This window comes from Macaca nemestrina, chromosome 20 (genome assembly GCF_043159975.1).
Source record: "Macaca nemestrina isolate mMacNem1 chromosome 20, mMacNem.hap1, whole genome shotgun sequence".
NCBI classification, from domain to species: Eukaryota; Metazoa; Chordata; class Mammalia; order Primates; family Cercopithecidae; genus Macaca; species Macaca nemestrina.
In genome coordinates, this window is record NC_092144.1 from 60,834,730 (window position 1) to 60,850,924 (window position 16,195).

Here is a 16,195-nt window from a genome sequence, read left to right on the forward strand (position 1 = left end):
CTGGGTACTAGGGGCTCCACTCTGAGGACTGGGGGTGTTAGGAGGGAGGCTAAGAGGTGAGAGGAGGGTCTGGGAAACTGAGGTAGGGGGTCATCTTTGGATCCTCGCTGTTCTCCCTTGAGGTGGACTTATGAGGGTGGAGCCCCTTCCAAACGGGGTCCGCCTCCCTTCTGTTCTCCCCCAACTCCCACCCCAGCACCGGAAACCAGAATGTCTGGTCTGGTCCCTCCCCCCCACACCAGGCCCGGTTCCTGCACCGTTGCCATGGAGATGGGAAGCAGTGGAGGGTACTGCTGACTTTGGGGGAGTGGGGATGGGCTGGGGGGTTGGGAAAGGGAAGACTAAATGTGTGTGGTGGGAGGAGAATTCCAGGAGCTGTGGGCGAGCGAGCCTCTAACCCAGGGCCGGCGGACCCCTCCCCCACGCGCGACAGCGCTGCGAAGCCCCCTCCCCCTCCAGGTACCCAGCCACGCCGCCCCACCTCGTCTCTGCGGAGACCCCGGCCTCCTCCTCCCCGCCCCGCCTCACAGCCCACCTAGCGATCTGGGGCCTGCAGCCAGCCACTCCCCCTCGGCTGACCCTGGCTGACCCCCAGCCTCAACCCCGCTCGGAGGGGGTGGCCGGTGGGATGAAAGAAAAACTGGCCAGGGCCCCCAGCGTGTACGGCTGCCCCAGCCCACGGGGCAGGCTCCGGCCCCTCCCCCTCAGGGCTCGCGGGAGGGAGCGGGCACGCTCCGCCGGGGCGGCATGAATCAAACGCTCCGCGGCTAAGAATAGCTGGCACGCAGCTGGTACCGAGACGGGCTGAGGAATCGGCGGGGGGGGGGGGTGGTGGAGGACGCGCGAGAGGGGGTGCCCTGGGAGGCTGCGGGGGACAGGGGGCGGCTGGCGTGGCCGAGAGCGGGGCCTGGGAGAATGAATGGAGGCGGAGGGAGGCGGGGAGGGGCGGGGAGAGAGAGCCAGGGCCGAGGCTGGGAAACTGGTGGGGGAGAGCCCGACCGCGGAGAGGGGCGGGGGGCACCGGGGAGCAGGAGTCGGGGGCGGGAGCCGAGAGGGCGCGCCGGCCGGCGGTGTAGGGACTGGAGACCTGGTGGGGACGCGGGGAGCTTGGGCAGGGGGTGGGAAGGGACTGGAGGAGCCTGGAAGGAGAAGCGGGAGCTGGAGGGATCGAAGGGGGCGGAGGAAGCCCCGGCCTAGACCCTCGCTGGAGGGGAGTGGGGACCAGGGTGACCTGGCGGAGGGGCCCAGGTGCGCCAGGGTGGGCGAGGCGGGGGAGTGGCCGGGCTGGGCGGGGAGGCGGGTACCGGGACCGAGCCCTGGGCCCCAGAGAGCCGGGAGGCGGGTTCGGGATAGGGGCTCTGCTGGCGGGGGATGGGGGGCGCGCCCTCCCATCAAGGATGCGATCTGGGACGGGGCACCGGGGACCGGGGCGTAACCCAATTTGGCGTCGCCCAGGGCAACGCTCCCCACCTTACCCGCACCCCCAGCCGCACACCCAGGCCAGGAGCCCGGCGCCGGGCCAAGGACATCCGGGGCGCCCTCGCCCCCTCCCGCAGCCCGAGCCCCGCAGCCTCCCCAAACCCCCAGGTTCTCGACCCCCTTACCTGCCTGGCGGGGCTGCTGAGTCCCGGTCGGCGGCGCCCGCGGCCCCTCCCCCCTCCCCCCACCCCCCACCCCCCCGGAGACGGGGGACCCTCAGGCCATGCCCCACCGCCCCGGAGGGCGAGCGGGCCCGGGGAGGGGGCGGGCGGGGGCCGGGGGGGAGGGCGGGAGGGCCGAGGACCTCACCCCCCCCGCGGGCCAGGCCTGGCCATCCGCAGAGCGCCCCCCCTTCCGCCGCGGCCGCCGCGCCCCTCCTCGCCCGCCCCCGGCTGGGTCCGGCCGGCTCCGGGCGCCGCGTCTCCGCCTGCTCTTCCTCCTCCTCTTCCTCGGGCCGCCGCCGCCGCCGCCCGCTCCGCACCTCCTCTGCCACCCTTCTCGCTCTCTCGCTCTCGCTGTCTCTCCCTCACCCTGTCTCTCTCCTTCCCTCTCTCCCTCCCTCCCCTCCCTCCGCCCTCTCCCCTCCCTCCGGGAGCCGGCGGAGGAGACATCGCCCCTCCCCGCGCCCCCAAACCTCGCCCATCCCCCACCACCGCCGGCTCCGCCCCCTACCCTTGCCCTCCCCCACCACTCCTCGCCACCTCCGAGTCCCCAAATCCTGACTCCGCCCCTGCTTGCTCCCATACCCCGACGAAGGGGTCCTGCCCCCGTAAGGGTGCCCCCCCACACGCCTCAGGACCACCCCCTCCCAGAGAGCTCCCCGTCCCCCTGCACACAGTGGGGCACAATAAATATTTGTTGCCAGACTCTACACCCCCAAATTGAAGTGTGAAGGCTATAGATTCCCACCCTGTCCCCCCAAACACACACACACACACACACACACACACACACACACACACACCCTTTCCATCTCAGTACTGGGTCAGGGCACACGTGGACATACCTGGGCCAGGCCACATTCCCCCAAGGCACAGGTGCATAGTCACCAGCTGTAACAGCACCTGCAGAGTCCCCATATACACACACTCTCCAGCGCATGCATGCCCAGACACAATGCACCTGGGGTACACAGCTACAAACACACCCAGCTACATGCAGTTGTCACACCCCTGTGCCCGGGCACACACGCAGCACATGCACACAACTGCCCACCACACACGCGCGTGCGCGGGCGCGCACACACACACACACACACACACACAGGCGTTCACCCCGGTATGCATGCCCAGATCTCTCAACACCAAAACGGAGTTACAGCACCGTAGAGACGTGTGCACGCCTTCCCATCACGCCCACCCACCGTGCTGTCCATTGCACTGGTTCGCACTCACCCGTTTACATGCCCAACACTGTGCCATCCTTCCTCTCCAGGATAGTTACTGCTGATATTCCTACAGCACTTTCTGTGTGCCAGGCTCAGGGACTTTCACTATCCCCATTTTCTAGAGGGGGAAACCAAGGCACAGAAAGGCTAAGTAACTTGCCCAAGGTCATCCAGCTATAAGGATGTGGTAACAAGGATCAAGAACAGGTAGGCTGGCTCCAAAGTCCTCACTTGACCACTATTGTGCACTCCCAGGCATATCCCCTCATAGTTGCAGATCCTTGTTCATCACATACAGACACACCCAACCATCTCCTCAGAGCTTGCACATGTGTGTGTAGGCACGCATATGCAGCCAGCTGCAGGCAGACAGCTCATTCATGCCTGGGACGCACCCACAGAGAGGGCAGATCCCACAGAGCAGCAGTGAGTGGCGAGTGTCCCCTTAGCCTAGGCTTCCTCATTCTCCCAGCTCCAACAGCACCTCCCGGGCCTGCAGGGGGCAGTTCTAGGCAGCCTCTGGGTTCCCCTCCAGCTGCAGGCTCTCCCTGGTACCCGAGTATGAGCTGGAGGAGGTGCCTGCTCAGCCTGGGGAGGCTCTATCTTGATGCACATCCACTAGCCCAGGTGGTGAGCAGCTGGGCCCGGGGAAAGAACAGCTGCCCATGTTGGCTTCAGCAGCCAGAGAGGCTGTGCACCCCTGCACAGTTTACAAGGCCTTTCCCCATAGATGCATTATTTCTTGAGGTCTGTAGCTCCTGGTGAGGGGTCCCAGGTCCCCAACAGGTACCTGAGAAGCCCAGGCTCTGAGGCAGGGAGCAGTCTGCCCAAGGTCACAGTGCCCTCGATGTACCAGGCTTTCTTGGAAAACGGAAGGCTGGAGGCATTGATTTCCAAGGCCCCTCCTGGGGCTCCCGGCAGCCGAGGGCAGATGCCCTGCTCTTGGAGCCAGAAACCTTGGCTAGCTGCCGCCACACTGGTGACCTCCAGCAGGCCATGCTGTTTCAGAGCCTCGGTCTCCTCTTTTGAAGAGCAGGCCCAGTGATCCCCGGCTGGTGTGCCCCATGCTTGTTGGCACCACCAGCCAGGCCTGGACTGGAAAAGCCCTGCATGACTCATGGGCCTGACATAGAGGAGCATGGCATGGCATCGTGCTTCCTTGCCTCCAAGCTTCTCTCCCACTGCTCTCACCGCCTCCACCCACGCTGCCACCACCACCCTGGGAACTTGGGTGCCAGCAAACCAAAAAGGTGAAGCCTCCAGGCCTTTGACCCCACCAGGAACGGCTATCCTCTGGCCCACTCAACAGGTTGATTGAGCACCTACTATGTGCTAGGTAGGCCTTGTGCTAGGAGATGCAGCAGTGCATAGAAATCCCTGCTTTCATTGGCAGGGAACAGACATAAACAAGATCGTGCCAGTCTTGATTATGCCAAAAAGATGAAATGGGGCATTTTAATAAAGTAACTTGTGGAACAGATAAGGTGGTTGGGGAAGGCCTCTTGGAGCTGAGACCTCGATGATGAGAAGGCGCTGGGGAAAGAACCTTCTCGAAGGAGGAAAGGGCTGGTGCAAATGCTCTGAGGTTGTAATCAGCTTAGTATTTGGGGTTAAGCCAAGAGGCCAGGGAAGGTGGAGCCTGGGGGCGGGTGAGGGGAGTGGGGGTGATGAGGCTGCAGAGGTGTAAAGGGTTCTTCCTTCCCAGCCCTCAGCGTGGTCGGCTGTGCTAAGGACTGAGGCCCAGGCTTGGCTTCCCTCCTGCTTATGATGGGAAGGTGGGGGAGCAGGGGAGTGGGGAGTGATGTGATCTGATTTATGGTTTGGAAGGATTGCTTTGGCTGCGGCAAGCAGCGGGGATTGGAGGGGCTCAGGAGGAAGGAGGGGGAGGGCAGGGAGACTGCAGTGGTCCAGGCTGAAACGAGGTGGCTCGCTGAATGCTCAGAGCTCCTTGAGCACACAACCTAGAGTCTGTCGATTTCACCTCCTGGAGAAACCTTCCCTGACTGCTCCTCCAGACTCCTCACCCTCTCCCATCTCCAACCTCCTCATCCCAGGAACTATCTGGCTGCTGGTCTGCAAGCAGCTGGAGTCCTCAGCATCACCCAGCCCAGGGCCTGGCCTGCAGGAGGCTTCTAGTAAGGTGGTCAATTAATCCCCGAGCCCCATCTTCCAGGGCTGTGTACACAGTCACATGCGTGCTCTTGGCATGTGTCGCCCCGGCCCCACACCCACGCACTAGGATCTCCAGAAAAGGGCTTGGAGGGTGGGGTGGGCAATCTAGGGGACAGGAGAGGCCCTGGAGTCTCCTCTACTGAGCATGTGGGCGATGGTGGCCACAGGGTAATAACAACCTCAGATCCTGAGGTCTGCCCCCTCCTCAGGAATGGCCAGGCAGGGAAGAAGGGAGCAGTGCTGGGTCCCAGCATCCCACCACTGCCCCAGTGATTCTGAGCGGGTTCCTGGGCTGAAGCCGGGGCCTGTGTTTTCCAAGATTCCTTGGAGAGCCAGCTCCATCCTCTTCCTGATTATCTAAGCTTTGGGCCACGGCAGAAGAAACGGAGCAGGGCGGAAGCGAGCTCTGGAAAGTGGAAAGAGGAGGGTGTGCGAGGAGACCCAAGGCGGGATCCAGGCTTTGGAACGTTGGAGGTTTCCGGCCACAGAGGCAGGGCCTCGGGGGAGCCAAGAGGGGCGGGGAGAGACACACACAGAGGAGCAGAGGAGACCAACGGACCGGACAGAGACGAGGAGAGAAACAGGAAGAGAGAAACTGGGAGAGTCGGGAACCTGGGGGCTAGTGACCTGCACACAGGGCAGGGGCACTCAGCAGTTCCCAGAGGCCACCCCTCCCACCCCAGACATCCAGACATCTGGAACTTTGGGTGCCAAGAGTCCAGCTTAATGCAGGCAGCCTGGCTTTTAGGGGCTTTGGTGGTCCCCCAGCTCTTGGGCTTTGGCCATGGGGCTCGGGGAGCCGAGAGGGAGTGGGAGGGAGGCTGGGGAGGTGCCCAGGAGGAGGAGCGGGAGAGGGAGGCCCTGATGCTGAAGGTGAGCTCTGGAGTGTCAGGGAGCTATGGGTGGTGAACTGTGAGCCTGGGAGGGGGTATTGCAAGGTTAGGGAAATGGACAAAAAGGAGCAATTAGGATAGTCTCACGGGGTGGGGGGGGGGGTTGGTGATGGGCTCAGAGACAGGACTCAGGCGGCAGAGAATGAGTTAAGAGTTGGAAAGTGGCGCGTGGGGCATCTTGGTGGCAGGCTGGGGCTCACCGCCCCTCCCCTGCCCCAGCATCTGCAGGAAGCCCTGGGACTGCCTGCTGGGAGGGGGGATGAGAATCCTGCCGGAACTGTTGAGGGCAAAGAGGACTGGGAGATGGAGGAGGACCAGGGGGAGGAAGAGGAGGAGGAAGCAACGCCAACCCCATCCTCCAGCCCCAGCCCCTCTCCCACCCCCGAGGACATCGTCACTTACATCCGTAAGTAACCAGAAGCCCTCACCCCCAAACCCCCAGGCCGCCGCGGTCACTTTCGCAAAAATGAAGGGTCGGTTCCCTGCCGGGTGGTCTTTCAGTTGTCCATTGCCTAGCCCAGAGCCCCCACACCCCTAGGAGCCCCAGGTCCACGACCATGCCTTCTAAGAGCCTGGCGCCACTCGACCCTACCTTCCAGGAGTCCGGGGTCCCCCCACACCGCCACCCCGCCCTCAGGAGCCCTAGGTCGCAGTTCTCCAGATCCTGAGTCCCCCAGCTGCATCTCCAGGCTCCCCCTCCAGCACGATCCCTGTCTGTCCGCAGTGGGACGCCTGGCTGGCCTGGACGCAGGCCTGCACCAGTTGCACGTCCGTCTGCACGCTTTGGACACCCGTGTGGTCGAGCTGACCCAGGGGCTGCGGCAGCTGCGGAACGCGGCGGGCGACACCCGCGATGCCGTGCAAGCCCTGCAGGAGGCGCAGGGTCGCGCCGAGCGCGAGCACGGCCGCTTGGAGGGTGAGTCCACGGCACGCGGGGTGGAAAAAAATGAGACTATTTGGTCAGGTATGGGACTGGTTGAGAAAGTGACCCTAGGTGTCCGGGGCGGGAGAGCTGCTGTGTGCTAGCGGACGGGGTTAGAGAGCTGGGAGGCTGAACACAGGGAGCAGGGTGGGAACTCCAGAGCCGCGCGGACCCGACTGGGGCAGCACCACGCCCCCTACAGTGCCACCCCCACCGCCTGACCCCGCCCCTGGCGGACCGGACTCTCCACCTTCTGGCTCCCAAGGTTCTGACCACGCCTCCTCCCAGCCCGCCCTACGAGGTCCTGACCCCGCCTCCCTCCACTCCCGGATGATTTGTCCCCGCCCCCTTCCGGTCCCCGAACGCATAACCCCGCCTCCTTCTCTACCCGGCCCCGCCCACAGGCTGCCTGAAGGGGCTGCGCCTGGGCCACAAGTGCTTCCTGCTCTCGCGCGACTTCGAAACTCAGGCGGCGGCGCAGGCGCGGTGCACGGCGCGGGGCGGGAGCCTGGCGCAGCCTGCTGATCGCCAGCAGATGGAGGCGCTCACCCGCTACCTGCGCGCGGCGCTCGCTCCCTACAACTGGCCGGTGTGGCTGGGCGTGCACGATCGGCGCGCCGAGGGCCTCTACCTCTTCGAAAACGGCCAGCGCGTGTCCTTCTTCGCCTGGCATCGCGCACCCCGCCCCGAGCTCGGCGCCCAGCCCAGCGCCTCGCCGCACCCGCTCAGCCCGGACCAGCCCAACGGCGGCACGCTGGAGAACTGCGTGGCGCAGGCCTCTGACGACGGCTCCTGGTGGGACCACGACTGCCAGCGGCGCCTCTACTACGTCTGCGAGTTCCCCTTCTAGCGGGGCCGGTCCCCCGCCTCCCTGCCCATCCCACCAGCCGGCCTTTCCCTGCGCCGTGCCCACCCTCCTGCGAGATCGCCCTTCCCTTCCTGTCCACGGATGGCAGCATCTCCCCCACCCCGCTCCAGGCTGGGCGCTCCTGGGAGGGCTCTTGCGGTGCCGGGACTCCTCCTTGTTAGTGTCCTTCCTTGAAGGGGCGGACACCAGGCTAGGTCCGGTGCCAATAAATCCTTGTGGAATCTGACTTCAGGGGCAGTGAAGGCACTCTTGGACTTTATCTTCTGCAGGGAAAGCCTGGAAGGGCCAGACCCTGGTCTTTGGGCGCGTGTCCTGGCCTTTGGACGCCTGTTCTGGTTTTTAAAGATGTAATTTGAGCCCCAGATAGAGTGATGGAGAAACACTGGTGCATATGTACACACATTCATCTGTTCTGTGCACAGATGCCTGGAGTACACGCGTGCAAATGCTGTAGACACCTTCACCTCCATCGTGCCCTCTCTCGGCCTTTGGAACTCAGGGACTGTCAATCGTCCCAGGCCTTGGTCTTGGTCCTGGTCAAAGAGATTTGGGAAACATGAAGGAGCTAAAGGCTCTGACAAGTCCTGCAGGAAAGCCTGTTTAATTTGTTTAAGTGGTGTGTCTCCAATTTGTTTCCCCAGATGATACGGTTTCATGGACTTGTTGAGATGATATATTGAGACATGGACTTAAGGACCCACCCAACCCTGAAGCTTAGACTTCCAATTTTCCCTCCTCTGCTTCCTGCCAATGAGGCCCGGAGCCAGGCCCGTCCCCTCTGCGAGCCTCGGGTTTTTCATCTGAACATGGGCACATTCCCTCCTACTTTGTGCAGGTCTTGGGATGTTCAGGTGAGACCAGGACAGTGTGCATTTAGTGATGGCTGAACTTGAGCCACACGCTACCTTCCTTCCTCACCCTTTTTTTTTTTTTTTTTTTTCTTTTTTTGAGACAGGGTCTTGCTCTGTCGCCCAGGCGGAGTGCAGTGGTACAATCATGGCTTACTGCAGTCTCAATCTTCTGGGCTCAAGCAGCCCTCCCACCTTAGCCCCCCAAGTAGCTGGGACTACAGGTGCACCCCACCATACCTGGCTAATTTTTGTATTTTTTTAGAGAGGTCGGGTTTTGTCATATTGCCCAGGCTGGTCTTGAACTCCTGAGCTCAATGAATCTGCCCGCCTGGGCCTCCCAAAGTGCTGGGGATACAGGCGTGAGCCACAGCGCCTGGCTCTCCCTCACCGTTTTCATATCTTTACTCCCTGGGGGCAGTGAAGACACCCAGGAGTCAGCCAGCCTGGGCCTCAGCATAGTGGACAGCTGTTTGGAGGAGAGGCACTTTGGAAATCACCCTAGTACCTCCCCCAAGGTTGGCATCATGGGCGTGACCCTGACATCAGGGAGCCCAGGAATGGGAATGTGACCCTGTCTGTCCTTACCACTCTGCCTCTTCCCTTCCTTCAGCCATGGCACCACTGCCTAAAGGGTCACCATTGGATCCACAAGGGAGGAGCAAGCCATCAGGGTCAGCTTGGATAGAGGGAAGATCACCCACCCTTCTCTCTACTGGAGTCATTTCTCAGCCCCACAGTCCCAGAGGAATGCAGAATAGGAGAGTGGGGGTGTGGCCTGGAGTCAGCCTTCAATCAGAAATTCTTCCCATGCTGAGCTTCAGTTTCCCCAGGGAGGAATAGGCAGCTCTAGATCTTATAGGCAGCCAGAGATCAGATTAGGCAGACAATGATGAGTACCTGTTACTTCCCACAGGGGTCTCTGCCCTAGCAGAGCTTCCATTCTGGAAAGTATTTGGGCATGGTACACCATGGCTGCCCGCCCGGATTCTGGAGCCAGATGGCCCAGGTTCCAGTCCTGTCTCCTATCAGCCACTTATCTCCTGGGAAAACCTGAGTGAGACATAACCTTGCTGCTTCTCAATGTCTCCATCTGTACTGTGGGGATAATAACAGTATTGATCTAGAATAATAGCAGACACAGAGGGGTCTTTGCAGTTCCCAGATCTGATCTTCACCTCTGTGTGCTCTCTCCTGACACTGCATTTGTATATGCAAAGATCTCCATCCTCCCTCCTCTGTAGGGTAAACACCCACTTCCAAGAATTGGATAACACATCACCCCAAACATCCAGCCTTTCCCCCGAGTCCCACAGGGGGTTAGGGATCCCCTTTGGTATCCACAAACCCCTTGTTCCTCTCTTGACCCAGCCCTGATCAGACAGGCTGAGGGACACTCCAGGTGCGTAGGGGGAGGGTAGGACAAGGTATGACTATCTCTGTCCCCAGCATCGCCTGGCACAGGGGAGCCCTTTGAATGAAGATTCTTGTGTGGCATCATGCAGGGGACCCTGAGATGAGTCGGATCTCTGCTGCTTTTCCTCCCTGGCCTCCCCAAGGCTGGGTGAGGCACCTCCTCTAGTTTCCCATAGGGTCCGGGGCTTTCCACATCACTTTGGGTGCCACTGTCTGGTCTGAGAGACAATGTCTGTCTCCCTGGCAGGGCCTGGAGCTACCATACCAAGCACAGGGCCAGCTGTGGGTATGCCGAGAGAGAGGTCTGAAGGGAGTGGCGTGCCTGCAAGGACTGTTTATGCATCAGAACAGCACGCCTATATGTGGCATTCGCTGCTGATTCCTGACTCTGGTCTGCGTGGGAAACCTACTGTCTCCTCCAGGAAGCCCCACCAGACTTCCCACGGGCCAGAGTTTGCCAGTGTCCTCTCCCTGGCTCTCTGCGGAGCGCTGGTAGTTTGCAAGGCCAGAGCCATGGACCAGGGGGCGCCTTTTAATGCTGATTAGAATAGATGCATTAAGGAATTCCAGGGAAGTAGAACAAGGGCAGGAGGCCTGGGATGATTCAGCAGGGGAGGAAGAACCAGAGAAGAAAGAAGAACCAGCGGCCGCACGGGCTTGCAGGGCGATAAAGCCCAAGAGGCCGAGCAGCAGGCCCATTACCGCCTTCCCAGAACCACGTTTTTCCGCAGTAACCGGGTGACTCCAACGGGTCACCTCTCAAGCTCCGCCCCTCCTCCCACGTGAGGTTCGCCTCCTTTTCCCAGCAAGCCTGAGGGCCACGCCTTGGCGGTGAGGTGGGAGCTCAGACCCCTCTCTACCCCGGCCTCGCCCCGAGGTACTCTGGGAAATGTAGTCCGGTCACGCGCCCACTGGTAGGAAAACCGCAATTCGCGAAGCCTTAACGTTCAACTCGCGTTTAGATCTCTCGGACGAGTTTTTCAGAACAGGTGCATTTCCTTGGGTAGATCATAACCATTTTTTAAAAAGTGAAATAAATCCATATGAAATATTAGTGTCATAGAAAATGGTAAGAAGCTTTTCAAAATTTAAACGTCGATGTGCTGAATTAACAATATAAAATTCAATATAAAATTTCTTTCTTTGTGGCTAAACACTGGTCCTAACCAACTTAGTTTCTTTCTTTTCTACTTATTTTCGGGTTCTGGTTTTTTGTTTGTTTGTTTGTTTTGCTTTTGTTTTTGTTTTTTGAGACAGAGTCTCACTCTGTCACCCAGGCTGGAGTGCAGTAGTGGTGCAATCATAGCTCACAGCAGCCTCGACCTCCTAAGCTAAAGCAATCCTCCCGCCTCAGTTTCCTGAGTAGCCGGGATTACAGGCATGCACCTTAAAACAAAACAAAACAAAACAAAAACAGACAAAATTTTAATTCGGAAATAAGTTTAAACTTATAGATAACCTACACAAATATAAACACTGCAGGACAAACAAATACTCTGATTTGTTTATTAACAGTTTACCCCATTGCTTTGGCTTCATCATTCCATTTATCCATCCATCCACCCACCCACCTACCCATCCATCCTAGCCCAATCATCAGGGACAAGCAAGACAGTCAGGTTTGTTGACCCACTGAAATGAGAGCGGTCACCCCTCAGAGCAGAAGCTGCAATCGAGTTATAGGATTTGGAGGAAGAGAGAAATTCGGATGAAATTTAAGTGAAACAATGTTTAGATAGGTTTAGAACAAGGTAGGAATGTGTATAAGTGAGTCAGCATCAGGCCTGGGCCGCGTGCAGTAAGCTCATGTCTGTAATTCCAACACTTTGGGAGGCCAAGACAAGAGGATTGCTTGAGCCCACGGGTTCAAGACCAGTCTGGGTGACATAGTGAAATCCCAGCTCTATGGAAGGAAGGGAGGGAGGGGAAGGAGGGGAGAGAAGGAGAGGGGAGGGGAGGGGGAGGAGGAGGGGAGAGGGAAGGAGAGCGGAAGGGGAAGGGGAGGGGAGGAGAAAATTATCTGGGTGTGGTGGCACATGCCTGTAGTCCCAGCCACTTGGGAGGATGAGGTGGGAGGATTGCTTGAATCCAGGAGTTTGAGGTTGCAGTGAGCTATGATTGTATCACTGTATTCCAGTCTGGGTGACAGAACGAGATCCTGTCTCAAAAAAAAAAAAAAAGGAAAAATCAGATTTGGACTGCAAAGTGGACCTAAGGTCTTGTTTCCCTGGAAACTACAATGTTAATATAAATGTGGCATGCTGTGCCCAGAAACTTTTTATTTAAAACTCTGCACCAGGGCTGGAAATGGAGGCTTCTTATCTTGGTCAAAGTGACAGATCTTCTAGGAAGGAAAGATTAGGCTGTTTCATTCTTACCGATAGACTTTCATACTGCAAAGTTTCCAACAGTCTATGATTTTAGAGAACAAAGTTTCTCAGTGAGTAAGATAGCAGTCGTCACTCATAAAGGGGGCTGTTAAAACACTTTTACTGCTGCAGCTTCCCCCTGGGTGAAATGTGTCCTGCTAACCTTACAGTTTTATCTGGGTCTATAGATGAAGGGCAGGCCAGATTTTTACAGTATTAGCTAGCTTTAGCTCATATATATATATATATAATTTTTCTTTTCTTTTCCTGCCTTTCTTTTTCTTTCTTTCTCTCACCTGTCCTTCTTTCTTTCCTTTTTCTTTTGTCTTTTTTTTTTTTTTTTTTTTTTTGAGATGGAGTTTCACCCTGTTGTTCAGGCTGGAGTCCCATGGTGCAATCTTGGCTCACTGCAATCTCCGCTTCCTGAGGTCAAACAATTCTCCTGCCTCAGCCTCCTGAATAGCTGGGACTACAGGGGCCCGCCACCATGCCAGGCTAATTTTTGTATTTTTAGTAGAGATGGGGTTTCACCATGTTGGCCAGGCTGGTCTCGAACTCCTGACTTCAAGTCATCCACCCGCCTCAGTCTTCCAAAGTGCTGAGATTATAGGCATGAGCCACTGGGCCCAGGCCATTTTTCTTCTTTCTTCTTCTCTTCTTTTTTTTTTTTTTTTTTTTTTTTTTGGTTTGAGACAGAGTCTCGCTCCTTTGCTTTGGAGTGCGGTGGCGCAATCACAGCTCACTGCAGCTTAACTGCCTGGGCTTCAACAGTGCCCCCCAAGTGCAGCCTCCCAAGTAGCTAGGACCACAGACATGCACTGCCACACCTGGCCAATTGTATTATTATTATTATTTTATAGACAAGGTCTCTCCCAGGCTGGTCTGAAACTCGTGGGCTCAAGCGATCCTCCTGCCTTGGCCTCCTGAAGTGCTGGGATTATAGGCATGAGTCACTGTGCTGGGCCTTACATGTATGTTTTCAAAAGCATCTAAGGGTTAGTTACACACATCATGGCCCTTGACCCCTAAATTCTTCAGTGTGTATTTCCTCAGAATAGAAATATTATCCTCCATAACCACAATAATCAACTTCTATAAATGTAACATTTATGCATACTTTTATCTAATCCACTGGTGGTATTCAAAATTATGTCAGTTTACCCAATGACGTCCTTCATAGCACTTCCCCCTCCAGTTCAGGATCCCATCTGGGGTCAGGCATTGCATTTAGTTGTCATGTCTTTTTTTTTTTTCTTTGAAACAGAGTCTCGCTCTTTAGCCTAGGCTGGAGTGCAGTGGTGCCATCTCGGCTCACTGCAACCTCCGCCTCCCAGGTTCAAGCGATTCGTCTGCCTCAGCCTCGCAAGTAGCTGGAATTACAGGCGTGCACCACCATGCCCGGCTAATTTTTATATTTTTAGTAGAGACGAGGTTTCGCCATGTTGGCCAGGCTGATCTTGAACTCCTGACCTCAGGTGATCCACCAGCCTTGGCCTCCAAAAATGCTGGGATTGCAGTTGTGAGCCACTGTGCCCAGCCAGTTGTCATGTCTCTTTAGCCTCCTTGAATCCGGAACATTTCCTTTTTTTTTTTTTTTTTTTTTTTTTTTTGAGACGGAGTCTCGCTCTGCCGCCCAGGCTGGAGTGCAGTGGCCGGATCTCAGCTCACTGCAAGCTCCGCCTCCCGGGTTCACGCCATTCTCCTGCCTCAGCCTCCTGAGTAGCTGGGACTACAGGCGCCCACAACCGCGCCCGGCTAATTTTTTGTATTTTTAGTAGAGACGGGGTTTCACCGTGGTCTTGATCTCCTGACCTTGTGATCCGCCCGCCTCGGCCTCCCAAAGCGCTGGGATTACAGGCTTGAGCCACCGCGCCTGGCCAGTTTTTTGTATTTTTTTAGTAGAGACGGGGTTTCACCGTGTTAGCCAGGATGGTCTCGATCTCCTGACCTCGTGATCCGCCCGTCTCGGCCTCCCAAAGTGCTGGGATTACAGGCTTGAGCCACCGCGCCCGGCCACATTTCCATATTTATAATATTGACATTTTGGGGGCCGGGCGCGGTGGCTCACGCCTGTAATCCCAGCACTTTGGGAGGCCAAGGCAGGCGGATCATGAGGTCAGGAGATTGAGACCATCCTGGCTAACACAGTGAAACCCCATCTCTACTAAAAATACAAAAAATTAGCCAAGTGTGGTTGCAGGCGCCTGTAGTCCCAGCTACTCGGGAGGCTGAGGCAGGAGAATGGCGGGAACCGGGAGGCGGAGCTTATAGTGAGCCAAGATTACACCACTGCACTCTAGCCTGGGCAACAGAGCGAGACTCTGTCTCAAAAAAAAAAAAAAAATATATATATATATATATATATATATATCTATGAGAGAGAGAGACATTTTGGAAGAACAGCTCCTTGCCCTTCTAAAAATAGAAGTTCCACATTTTTAGTTGATCTAATGTTTCCTCATGAAGATTAGATTCAAGTTATACATTCTCCACCAGAATAATGAGGTGAGGTGTGTACTTCTTTGACGGTATCCCATCTGGACACAGTCAGTATCCTACGGTCCCTCATTAGTGAAGTGAGTTTTGATCACCCAGCGAGCTGATGTCCAGTTTCTCAGCTGTGTAATACTCCTTTGCAGCTAATAAGCAGTCCAGGGGCAGATACTTTAAGACAAGTAGGTATCTGCCTTTCATCAAAATTTCCCCCTTGATTTCACACCCATTGATGATTCAGCAGATGCGAGTTATTATGAATAACAAAAGATGCTCCTGGCCTGGGACGGTGGTTCACGCCTGTAATCCCTGTACTTTGGGAAGCTGAGGAGGGAAGATCACTTGAATTCAGGAGTTTGAGACCAGCCTGGGCAATATAGAGGGATCTTGTCTCTAAAGAAAACACAAAAATTAGCCTGGTGTGGTGGCAAGAGCCTGAAGTCCCAGCTACTTGGAAGGATGAGGTGGGAGGATTGCTTGAGCCCAGGAGGTCGAGGCTTCAGTGAGCAGTGATCATGCCACTGCACTCCAACCTGGGCAACAGAGGGAGACCCTGCCTCAAAAAAAAAAAAAAAAAGAGAGAAGAAAAAGAATAGGAAGTTACTGTTAAACACCTTCTCCCATCCCCGTCACCAGTACCTACAATCCTGAATTGTGTTTCGCCGTTGCTTGATTTTCATTATTATTTTAGCATGTGTGTATGTTTCCTGAAACAACATCTTATCTAATTATGCTTGTTTTTGGGGCTTTGGAGTAATAATACATGTATTCGTTGGCTCGAACTGCCTTTATAAAGTACAACAGGCTGGGGGACTGAAACAGAAGAATTGATTGTCTCCCAGTTCTGGAGGCCGGAAGTCTGAGATCAAGATGTTGGCATGGTGGGTTTCTTCTGAGGCCTCCTTCCTTGGCTTGCAGACGGCCGCCTTCTTGCTGTGCCCTCACGTGGTCCTCTCTGTGTGCACATCCCTGGTGACTCTCTGTGTGGCCATATATCCTCTTCCCATAAGGATGAAGTCCAGCTGGATTAGGGCCCACCCTAATGGCCCCATTTAACCTTCACTACCTCTTTAGAGATCCTATGTCCAAATACAGTCATGTTCTGATGTACTGGGTGTTAGGGCTCCAAAATATGAATTTTGGGGGCTGCATTTCAGCTTACAACTGTATCTTACTGTATGCAACTTGCTTTTTTTTTTGAGACAGAGTCTTGCTCTGTTACCCTGGCTGGAGTGAAGTGGTGTGATCTCGGCTCACTGCAGCCTGCCTCCTAGGTTCAAGCCATTCTTCTTGCCTCATATTCCCAAGTAGTTGGGACTACAGGCACATGCCACCATGCCTGGCTAAT

The 16,195-nt window shown here is 56.5% G+C and overlaps 2 protein-coding genes across 6 annotated transcripts in view; one reads left to right on the plus strand and one right to left on the minus strand.

Annotated features, from left to right (window-relative positions):
• The window catches only part of LOC105497337 (SH3 and multiple ankyrin repeat domains 1), a 58,885-nt gene extending 56,882 nt beyond the window's left edge, over window positions 1-2,003 (minus strand). For 2 of the 4 annotated variants that reach the window (XM_071087559.1, XM_071087557.1), the window contains exon 1: window positions 1,605-1,776. The gene's annotated coding sequence lies outside the window, so the exon portion shown is untranslated. Of the gene's footprint in view, window positions 1-1,604 lie in introns of all 4 variants that reach the window. The other 2 variants (XM_071087558.1, XM_071087560.1) reach the window with 2 other exon arrangements.
• Window positions 306-7,947, plus strand: LOC105497148 (C-type lectin domain containing 11A). Of its 2 annotated transcripts, none has more exons than XM_071087561.1 (4): window positions 306-459; window positions 6,151-6,337; window positions 6,656-6,847; window positions 7,258-7,947. In XM_071087561.1, the coding sequence occupies exons 1-4, from the start codon at window positions 346-348 to the stop codon at window positions 7,701-7,703; spliced, it is 939 nt and encodes a 312-aa protein (XP_070943662.1). In that variant the 5' UTR covers window positions 306-345; the 3' UTR covers window positions 7,704-7,947. The 2 variants fall into 2 exon arrangements, with proteins under 2 accessions (XP_070943662.1, XP_011766255.2); XM_011767953.3 differs by lacking the exon at window positions 306-459 and adding an exon at window positions 5,046-5,911.
• The last annotated feature ends 8,248 nt before the right edge of the window (window positions 7,948-16,195 follow it).

What these genes read in the sequence shown, in the direction of transcription:
- LOC105497148 (XM_011767953.3), top strand. Translation starts at nt 5,765, where the DNA reads ATGCAGGCAGCCTGGCTTTTAGGGGCTTTGGTGGTCCCCCAGCTCTTG. An exon ending in GGGAGGCCCTGATGCTGAAG is followed by an intron (nt 5,912 to 6,150) that starts GTGAGCTCTGGA and finishes CCCCTGCCCCAG; the next exon opens with CATCTGCAGGAAGCCCTGGG. An exon ending in GGACATCGTCACTTACATCC is followed by an intron (nt 6,338 to 6,655) that starts GTAAGTAACCAG and finishes GTCTGTCCGCAG; the next exon opens with TGGGACGCCTGGCTGGCCTG.